The sequence below is a fragment of the Pediculus humanus genome, genomic scaffold (genome assembly GCF_000006295.1).
Source record: "Pediculus humanus corporis 1103172108259 genomic scaffold, whole genome shotgun sequence".
NCBI lineage: Eukaryota > Metazoa > Arthropoda > Insecta > Psocodea > Pediculidae > Pediculus > Pediculus humanus.
This window is the reverse complement of record NW_002987828.1, coordinates 147,416-158,351: the sequence shown is the minus strand read 5'-3', so window position 1 is coordinate 158,351 and position 10,936 is coordinate 147,416. Positions and strand designations below refer to the sequence as shown.

At 32.1% G+C, this 10,936-nt stretch overlaps 1 protein-coding gene across 1 annotated transcript; it reads left to right on the top strand.

Moving 5' to 3' along the window:
* Phum_PHUM489830 (mediator of RNA polymerase II transcription subunit, putative) lies at positions 1 to 10,326 on the top strand (the record flags this gene model as incomplete). Its single annotated transcript, XM_002430497.1, has 33 exons — positions 1 to 87; positions 297 to 590; positions 662 to 821; positions 889 to 1,049; positions 1,139 to 1,649; positions 1,678 to 1,780; positions 1,890 to 2,135; positions 2,238 to 2,493; positions 2,570 to 2,816; positions 2,938 to 3,087; positions 3,164 to 3,363; positions 3,477 to 3,729; positions 3,813 to 3,959; positions 4,043 to 4,273; positions 4,358 to 4,645; positions 4,712 to 4,891; positions 4,969 to 5,151; positions 5,225 to 5,332; positions 5,409 to 5,688; positions 5,763 to 6,021; positions 6,102 to 6,375; positions 6,463 to 6,662; positions 6,747 to 7,061; positions 7,141 to 7,299; positions 7,369 to 7,611; positions 7,699 to 7,857; positions 7,997 to 8,201; positions 8,270 to 8,527; positions 8,609 to 8,856; positions 9,353 to 9,475; positions 9,546 to 9,700; positions 9,872 to 9,932; positions 10,279 to 10,326. 33 exons carry the CDS (start codon positions 1 to 3, stop codon positions 10,324 to 10,326), a joined length of 6,792 nt encoding a protein of 2,263 aa, XP_002430542.1.
* Between the last annotated feature and the right edge of the window lie 610 nt (positions 10,327 to 10,936).

The window sequence follows — 10,936 nt, the reverse complement described above, 5'->3', positions numbered from 1 at the left end:
ATGGTTTTTTCTAACGAAAAACGACCATTAAAACGGTCCAGATTAGGTCCACCTGACGTCTATCCACAGGACCCAAAACAAAAAGAGGTACTGTTAAAAATATTTATTCCATTTCCAAAATTAGTGTTTTAATCGTTTAGCATAAAATAAAAAAAATAAATTTGAATGATTCTTTTGTAATTTTATGCATATTTATTTAAAATTGAAATGGGAACTACATTTACTACAACAGCCTACTTTTACCTTCAAGAGGCTGATTATTATTAGACACTGTCCTAAACAAAAATTTTCTTTAGGATGAACTTACCGTCAACAATGTTAAGTTGGGCTTTACAACAATGCCACAACTCTCCGATGAGTTTGGTACTGCTAGAAATTGTAATGTTACTCCATCTAAAGTTGGATCTTATTTTAATGCTATTTTGTCAAAAAAAGAAGAATTAAACACGCTTCCAGATTCAGGAAGAAAAAGGCAGCAGATAAATACGAAAGATAATTTTTGGCCGGCTACAGCTAGAACGAAAAATGCAATCGAAAATTGGTTTAAGGATTTGGCAGGAAATAAACCACTATTAAATTTATCCAAAAAAGTAAGTTAATTTTGTTTTTCTTTTTCAATAAAATTAGAATTCGTTTTTTAATATTTATTTTTTCATTTTAGGCTCCCAATTTTAATAAAAAAGAAGAAATTTTTATTCTTTTATGTGAATACAATGTACCTTTAATGAGAGCAGCCTGGTTTGTTAAATTAAGTTCAGCATATACTGTGGCAGTTTCAGAGGCGAAAATGAAAAAAAGGCAGCTTCCTGATCCTACGCAAGGTAAGATTTTTTTAAAATTCAATGTAGTGTAAAATAAATTGTAATTGTACTTTTAACTAATTTATAGAATGGACTAGTACACTAATTAAATTTTTGAAAGATCAATTAATAAAATTACAAGAATACTATCATCAATCATGGGGTCCTACTTTAACTGCTACAGAAGAACAAAAACTAGCACTTAAGCAGTGGCGTTATTGCACAACTTTAGCAAAGTATTTGTATGAGGTTAGTTTTCGAAAATTTGTAGTTTTGTTTTTTAAATAATTAAACAACTTGTTGTTTACCACATTAATATTAACTTTTTTATTATAAAGGAAAATTTATTGGAAAGAATCGAATTTTTAAACTGGATTTTAGAACTTCTCGATAAACTCAAATCATCAAATCACGAGGATGGAATGCTTAGAATTCTTCTCCCTCTTTGCCTTCAATATTTAGACGAGTTTGTTCAATCTGAATTATTATCAAGGCGTCTGTCTCATCTTTGTTGTAAAAAACTTGGTCAACTAGCACTCAGAGGTGGTTTGTTTCCCAAAGAAGATTCAAGTAGCAATTTAAATATTCAATTATCTTCCGGAGGCAATCCTATGTTAGGAGTAGTAAGTGCCAACAATTCGGGCACTTTAATGAACGGTTCCAGGAATTGCAATAATACTAATATTTCAGTAAATAGTAATAGTAATAATAATGACAGTAATATAAATACTACAAACAGTGGTACTCTTCAGACAAGTGGAAATTACATGATTGGCAACAGTAGCAATAATCAACAAATGGTATCTGCTAATGTTGGTCAATCAACTGGTAACAGTGTGAACAATACGGGTAATAATACTAGTAATAATAGTAATAGTAACAGTAATAACAACAGTGCAAGCAGCGCGAGCAATAATAACAACAATAACAACATCAATAGCAATAGCAACAACAATAGCAGCAATAGTAGCAACAACAACGTTAATAACAATAGTAGTAATAACCAGTGAGTTAATTTCCATCAGATCCTTAACTGTTATGAATTTTTACAGAAAAATTATTATTTTATTTTTTTTTATTTTATTATAGAAATTCTCAAATTCAAGTGTCGTCTTATTTCAATGAATTAATGCAATGCTCTCATCACAGAGATGTCGTTATATATTTGTCAACAATAATCCAAGTTATAACGCTTGAATGTCCTACAGCTCTTGTGTGGAATTGTATAGGAGAAGGGAGATCAACTCATCCGCTTAATAACAGTCCATTAGATCATTTACCTTGTCCTCCAAGCACACTTCCCATGCCAGCAAGAGCAAGCAATTCTTCATTAAGGTATTTTTCTTAGAAAAAAAATTCTAATAATGGAGAAATAGTAGGTTTTTATGCATACGTATATTTTATTTTTTTTTTTTTTTTTATGTTTATGAAATTAAGGCAACAAATTAAACAAGCAGAAGAAGCGATAAAAGCTAGGAGTAGAGCGGCAGAAGTACGGTGGTCTTGTGATAAGTGGCAACAATCAACAGATGGTCAAACTACTACCAAAGTATTAAATGCTTTAGATTCTTTAGATAGACATTCCTTTGACAAGACTGATTCCAACAATAATTTGGATACTCTATATTCAAAAATTTTTTCTAATATTTCAACAAAAGAAGGAGGGAATCAATCGGATTCGAGATCTGATAGTGTAAGATGGAAAAATTTTTTTTAGGTTTTTTAAAAAAGAAAAAAATTAAGACTGTAAAAATTTTTAATGTTTAAAGGCTGTGATTCAAGAGGAGCCAATTGTTGAAATTCTTTGCGAATGGGCTGTGAGCAACGTGAGATATGGTGAACATAGAGCGATGGCTGTAGCTATGCTTCTCGAAAAAAGACAAGCACATTTGACTGGAGAAGGCGGAGATTGCGACGACAAAGATAGCATCTCATCTGGAAACGTTGTACAAAATTCCCTTCCTATTTTTCAAGGTCTTCTAATGAAATTTCTCGATAATGACGCACCCATTTTAGGTTAAAAAAAAAATTTTTTTAATTAAAATAATTAATTATTATTATTATTATTATTATTATTATTATTATTATTATTATGAGGAAGTTTAACGAAATCTTTTTTTTAATTTTTTAAATACAGAAGAGAATGGATCAATTCAAAACAAAGTTATGTTTACTAACCTGGTTCATTTATTTAGCGAATTGATTCGCCATGATGTTTTTTCTCACGATGCTTATATGTGTACTCTGATATCAAGAGGAGATCTTCCGACTAATTCTCAAACTACGGGTTAGTTATCTTATTCAATGAATTATTTAGATAAAGTAAAATTAAATGTGAATTAGTAACTTTTTTACATTTGTAGGGGGAAATTACAATAACAAACCAGACACTCCCAATGACGGTAGAGTTCCTCCGAATTCCGTGGATGAAGAAGCATCATTATTTCCCAGAATCGATTTGAAACCACCTAAAATGGAGGGTCACGATTACGATGATAGTAAAATTGACGATGATTTAGATAAACTTTTACAACACATTAAAGAAGAGCAGCAAAATTCAATGGTTTGTTACAGTATAGTAAATATTAAAATGTTTTTCCGTTGTTTTTTTTTTTTTTAAATTTTTCTAAACAAAAATCGAACGATATTCTGATGCGGTTTGTCTTTTATTTGCAGGACGCTCCAGATTCACCGAAAGACGTTGGAATATCACACGGTGTTTTCTGCACGCAACCGTCAAGACATCTTTTATACACTACACATTTTCCACTACCACAAGATGAAGGTAGTAGTCACGATTGTAATCAGCGTCACGTCCTGTTGTACGGCGTGGGAAAAGTTCGAGATGACGCTAGACATTCTTTAAAAAAAATGAGCAAAGAAATTTGTAAACTTTTTAATAAAAAATTTAGCATCGACGTGGTTGACGGTGTGTATTACAAATAGTAAAAATAAAATTTTTATTAATTTAATTTAATTGGTCTGTTTTTAATGGAAAAACTTAACTTTCAGGTGGAAAAGTTAAAAAATACTCCAGAAATGAATTTAATTTCGAGTCGGTGACAAACAAGTTTCAATCTTTTTCCTTTTTCGATCAGCATGTAATTACTTGGCAGTGTAGTTTAATCGTTTTAGAAATGTTGGCTTCATTTGCTGGAGGTTAGTTTAGGTTGTGAATATTTAAATTTTTTTTTTTTAAAGTGGTTCAATAACTCATTGGTTTTTTAAATATTGCCATTTAGGAATTTCTAATTATCTACCTGTGCAAGAACATATCGCGTTTTTATTCGATTTGATGGAACTGGCATACAACATTTACGGTTTGATTCACGTGTGCATTCAAATTCTAAAAGAATTACCAGAAGTCGAAAACCAGTTGGGTTTAAAGGGATACAGTTTGGATAGGTGTTACACTACCGGGTTGGCCTTGTATATCGTAGCCGTATTGAGAAGATATCACTCTTGTTTACTCCGTAAATTTTTTATTCAAATTTAAGTTTTAATAATGTGAAATTACCTTTTGCGAATTTTCACTAACCGAATTTTGTTTTTAAAAGTGTCCAGAGAACAAACGGTCATGGTTTTTCAAGGATTGTGTAACGTCGTCAAACACGTCACAAATCCGGCTGATTGTTCCTCAGCGGAGAGATGTATTTTAGTTCACCTGTACGATTTATATTCGTCTTGCTCCATATTGAAATGTAAACCTCATTGCGTGGAAGCTTTCCAGAATGCTTATCCGAAAATTAAACAAGCGTTGTATTGCACGATTCAACCCAGCCCCAGCAGTCACGTTTATAATTCAGGATTCATGGCGGAAATTTTTACAAATCCAAGACGAAATGGTAATTGAAAAAATTTTACTTTTTTTTAAATCGGAAATTCGATTTAATTTAATAATTTTTCAAAAGGTAAAATCGAACCTCAGTGGGGCAGGCAACTTGCCGAATCTGCGAGTAATCGATACAGTTTGGTTTGCAACGCAATTTTAGCCGTCGTGAGCGAAAACGATAATGATCGTTTAAACGACATTGCTCTTACGTGTGCTGAATTAACCGCATGTTGCAATTCTTTATCTGCCGAATGGTTGGGTAAGCATTCAAAATATTATATAAATATTGTTTACTTTTTTTTTTTTTTAATAAATAAATAACGTATCTTCTTTAAGGTGTTCTACAAGCTTTATTTTCATCATCGAGTGAATCTTGTTATTTCATTGACGTTTTACAACAGGTGGACGTGCAAGATTTTTCAATTCATAATTCGCTAGCCGTTTTTGTTTCTATTCTCATCGCTAGACATTGTTTCAGTCTAGTAGATTTTATTCAAATTGCAATTCCGCCTATTGTTCGTGAGTAAAATTTAACGATCATTAAATTCAATTCCATTTTTTTATATTGCTTACATAAATTTTAATTTTTTAGGCAGAGGAAAAGATTTAGAAGACGAAGCGGGAGCACGATTGACGTGTCATTTATTACTTAGATTGTTTAAAACCGTCGAATGCCCACAACCTGCTTTATACTCTGGAGGTATGACATCATATTTTTCAAATGATCGGTAACAAATGACCCACTCGAAATTATTCCCTTCTCATTTATTTTTTAGGAACGTCTCCGCATCCTTTGGAAGTCTTTTGCATGAAATTATCATGCGACAGACACCTTTTGGCTGCTACTCATAGTACAATTCACGTAGGAGCAGTTTTGGCTGTGTTGAAAGCAATATTAGTCGTAGCTGATCTCACATCAAAACATTCAAAACCATTAAAAAAAGAGCCCACCAATAAGATAACGACTCCACTCGGAAGCGGAGAGCTCAGCATCAGTCACATACTTGGAACAAGCGATATACTGGGAGGAGGTCACGATTTGTTAGGATTGGGGAGGTAACTATTTGACGACGTGTTAAAATTTTTGTAATTCCGTAATGAACGGATAAAACTTGTAGAATTTTGTGTAGTGCTTCTGCGTGTAGATCAAATGAAACGACTACGAGCCTCTCTGATTTCGCACAACACGTTTTGAAACAAATTTGTTCTCAAGAGTGGGTATTGGAGCGCTGTCTGCAAAATCCAGAAGAATTATGTCAACCGGATATGCTGCTCGACAACGAATTGACGCCAAGACAAGCACAAAGATTATTGCATATGATTTGCTATCCTAATTCAACATTGGACAATAATTTAGATCAAAGAACCATGATATCGAGAATTTTAGAAGTATTTAATTGATTAATTTTAATTACAATTTTTTTTTCGTAATAAATAATTATAACTTTTATTTACTTCACGTTTCGTAGAGTTTGGATTTGTGGACTTTGAGAATTTCCTGGCTGGATCTTCAATTAATGTACAAACAATTTTCAATCGGTTCGTCGGAACTTAATCATTGGTTGGACATCGTTGCCAAAGCTGCCATCGACGTTTTTCAATTGAACTCGAACGAAATTACGTTTGTAAAAGGAGAAAAAATACCAACGAGCAAAAAAAATAAAAATGGTAATATTTGGCTAGTGGCTCCTCTCGTTTCAAAATTGCCTAGCGCTGTGCAAGGACGTGTTTTGAGAGTTGCGGGTATTCTTATTTATTTATTTATTTATTTTTTTTTTTTAAATAGAAATATCGAGATAAATTAATTTAATAATTTTATAAATATTTCAGGACAAGTTTTGGAAAGTGGCAATTGGTCTGGAAAAAGTCGGGAACGTGATCGTTCAGCTCAAAGGAGCACATCGTTACTCAGTCATCAACCATTTCTTTCTTTGGTGTTGACTTGCTTAAAAGGACAGGATGATCAGAGGGAGGGATTGCTTACTTCTCTTCACAACCAACTGACTCAGTACATACAATTGAGCAAAGATGTCAGTTGAACAAAATTATTATTATTTGCATTTGTTTCACTTCTTTTCTTCGCACGTCGTAATTTAATCCTTTTTTTTTTTTAGGAACGTTTGTCTAATTACGAAGATGGAAAAGGAAGGGCTTTGATGCAAGATTCTCTTCAACTCAGGTTTAGCCTCGTCGGTGGAATGTTCGATACAGTTCAAAGAAGTTCATCTACCACAACGGAATGGGCCATTTTGCTCCTTCAACTCGTAACCTACGGCGTTATTGATTTAAATAATAATTCCGAGCTGTTTACCTCGGTGGTCGACATGTTGGCAACATTAATTCATTCGACTTTAATATCCGATTCGCAATCGGACAAATCCGACGAAAACAAAAAACATTATTTAAATTTGATGAAAAAATTGAAAAAAGTAAGTTAAATGATTGAATTTAATTTTAAAAAAAATTTTTTTGAACGAATTTGAACTGAGATATATTTTTATTTTCCAGGAAATAGGAGATAAAATATCCCCTTCGATGATGCAAGTTCGTCAATTGCTACCGCTTAGTAAAAAACAATTAGAAGTAGTTACCGTACAACCCGTCGGGTGTTTAACGGACACAAAAGGCAATAAAATTGCTGGATTTGATTCGATCGATAAAAAACAAGTAAGTGATAAATAAGCACCTAATGCGATTAATAAGAATCGTAAACATATTAGTAATATTAACTTTTAGGGACTCCAAGTATATGAAAAACAAAAAGTATTACCCTGGGAAATATTAGAAGGTCATAAAAATCCAGCTCCTTTGTCCTGGGCATGGTTCGGAGCCATAAGAATAGAAAGGAAACCTCTTTGGTATCAGGATGCGCATAGACTCTTGAAGTTTCACACTCACAATGTAACCAAACCAGCATCCTATTACTTAGATCCACCTCCTCTTCCTCCTGAAGATCTTGAACCTGTTCCTGAAAAACCGGTAAGGGAAAATTTCATTTGTTTATGTTATATTAATATAATAAAACGTACGTAAATAAAAATTAAAATTTTTTTTTTTTTTTTTCAGTGCTCTTGCGTTTATTGTAATCAAATGAAAGATGATAAAGCGGACACTCCGTCATCGGACACTTCACCTCGTGGCAAAAAAGGAGTAAAAAAGAATTTAAAAAGAAGAGCTAAAAATGAACCTATGACACCTCAACCTACAATGCAAGCTAACATGCAGGTCAATAAAGTAATAAAAATATGTTATTAGTTTTAATTACGACAGGAAAGAGTGTCGTATCACATCAAGTTTAATTTTATGACAACTTTTTTTTTTTTTTTTTTTTTTTTTATTAAAACGGGAAATTCTAATTTTTTAGCCTCAGATTCAGATTCAGCAACAAATGTCTTATCCGAATCAAAATCCAATGTTCACTGCACAACAGGGACAATTAATTAATCAACAGCAGGGCGTCAATCAACAATGGGGATACGGACAGCAACCCGCTCAGCAAATGATTCCACAGCAAAATATTCCAGGCGTTCAACAACAGGCTTATTACCCGCAGCAATTAAATCAGCAAGGTAGGTAGTTTTATGGGTTTTAAAATATGAGCCACGAGGTCATTTTTAAAATGTCTAATGTTTAACAGTTGCCGCTCCGAGATTTGAAAGACCGCTTAATCAGCAATCCAAACAAGCCATCACAAACATGTTAAGAATGAGAATTCCGGCTCAGCAATTTATGGGACAACAGCCATTCGGGCAAACTCCTCAACCTCCAATGCAACAAAGGCAACAGTTTATCAGAAGGAGTTTGGAAGGGGTGCAACAACTTCGTTCTCAACAAGTTGGAATGCAAAATGCAGCCATGTTCCCTCAGGGCAACATGTACTCAAACATGCAGCAAAGTAATGATTTAATAATTCCATTTTTTTTTTTTTTTCAAAAAGAATAAAAATTAAAAAAAAATTTTTTAAATAAAATTTTAGGTTTGAATCAAAATTACGGCGGCTACGGATCGCAACAGATAAACACCCAACAAATGATCAATCAACAGGGTGGAATGTCCAACATAAATTTCTCTCAGCATCAAGGTTTCCAACAGGGAGGAAATGCTCCCGGAGGAGGTGGTACACTCATGACGGGAGGGCCCATGCAAAGAACTGAATACATGCAAACAAGCGGCCCATGCATTAACCAACAGAGAGGAATAGGTCCGCAAAGATCTTACCTTCAGGTACGTAACAAAAAAACCGAAAAAATTTTTTACTTTTTTTTATAAATGGGGGGAGGAGGAGGGGGAAAAAATTTGAAATGAAATAAATTAAAACGCGTGTGTTTAATTTGTCTATGACAAAATGGTTCGATGGATAAATAAAAACATAAAATTTATTTTTTTAAATAATAATAATAATAATAATAATAATAATAATAATCAAAATTTCAAGTTAATTTTAAATAAAATTTAAATGGCTTTGATTGAACGGTTGAAGGATTACGTTGTAACTGCTTTCGTTTGCAATTTCGACATTAAATATTTTTTACTATCGATAATATATTATTTCGTTGTCGTAGCTGCTTTTTTGTCAGACACATTATCATTTTTGTTGACAAAATTGGCAAGAAAAATTAATGATTTTAGGAGTAGGACATTTTCCTGTTGTAGGACAGAAAATTTTATTATATGGAAAAAAATATTATTAGTAAAATATTGTTTTCTACTCTTGTAGCAGGCCCCGAATGTTACTATGAATACCATGGGAGGGACTATGACAGGCCCTGCACCTCCTTATCCGAGGGCTCCTGGTCCTAATGCCGGACCACAAATGAATCCCCAACAAGGACAACAATTTCAGGTACGTGTGAATCGGTTCATTTATAAGAAAGAGTTTTGTTTTTTTAAAATAATGATTCATAAACGTGCAGGTCAACTCTCAGAGAATGAGACAACAATTGATAGCAATGCAACAAGCTCAAGGAAATAATCCGAATAATCAAACGTTAGGAAATCCCAACCAACAACCGACTCCGGCTCTCATGGCACAACTTCAAAGACAAACTCAAATGCCCGTTCAAAATCCGTACTCGCATCAACCGCCGCCATATTAAAAAAATTATTTATTAACGGTTTTAGATTCTAAGTCTTAAACGACACACACGCTGTGAATTGACGGAAGTGATTTTAATATGTGTACGTCATACTTTATAAATATAATTAGTTTAAAAAAAAAATATCATTGAAATAATTCAAGATTTTTACTAAAAACGAAGAGTTGTCGTCTTTTCAACAATAATTGGAATTGGAAAAGAAAAGTAAAGGAAAAAACTGTTACAAAAATGTGTATACAAAATTATTTTTATAAAATATTTAATCATTTGGAGGTTGTTATTTAATTTATTATGTATTTATATAATAGTCATTGAGCGATTAATGGTTGCTCATAATTGGAAAGTAAATTAATAATGTTAAATAATAACATTGTTTTATAATAAATAACATGATTTTATATATCCATGATGTGATGATTTTTTTTTTTGTTTATTAACAGTGCTGTATAATAAATTAAAATTATTTAATTTGATTAATATATATATGTATATATATAATTTTATAAATATTATTATTAATATTTTTATTTTAGTTTACAGTTATTAAAAGGCGTTAAATCAGCGCCTTCTATGGTTTTACATAACCGCGCTACCTTGAGATTGAAGCCTTCATGTTACATCTCGAGAAGCTTGGAAACTCTAATTATGAAAATATTATTTAAATTTTGTGATAAATATTGTTTTTTTGTTTTAAAATAAGTGTAAGAATGCCATTTACATGATATTAGGAGGGTAAATTTAAAAAAAATAAGTTACAAAGGTAATTATTTGTTAATTTTTTTTTTGATCGTTATTTATGATAATATTACAGTTAAAATTAAACTTTCAATTTAGGCAAATTTTATATTTACCCGGCTTAGAAGAATGTGATCGTGTAAGAAAACATAAGCCTTGACAATATTGTGCCTTTTTTTAAAACAATGAATGATCCTGATTGTGAATTTTAATGAACTTATGAAATAGCCATCTTCGACAATTTTTCCTTTTTTTTTTTTTTTTTTTTGATATTGTTATCATATGAAAATCCGACACGTCATTGTCAATTTCAAAATTTAAATTCTAAGTAAGACTCTCTTGGTTAATTTTAAATTTTTTAACCGTTTTCTTATTATAATTTTTCATAGTAATACTACTATCCATTAAAACGATGTCTTGGAGGACATGAAACAAGTTTAGTCTATAAGATTATTGTTAAAAGCAGCTGAGGT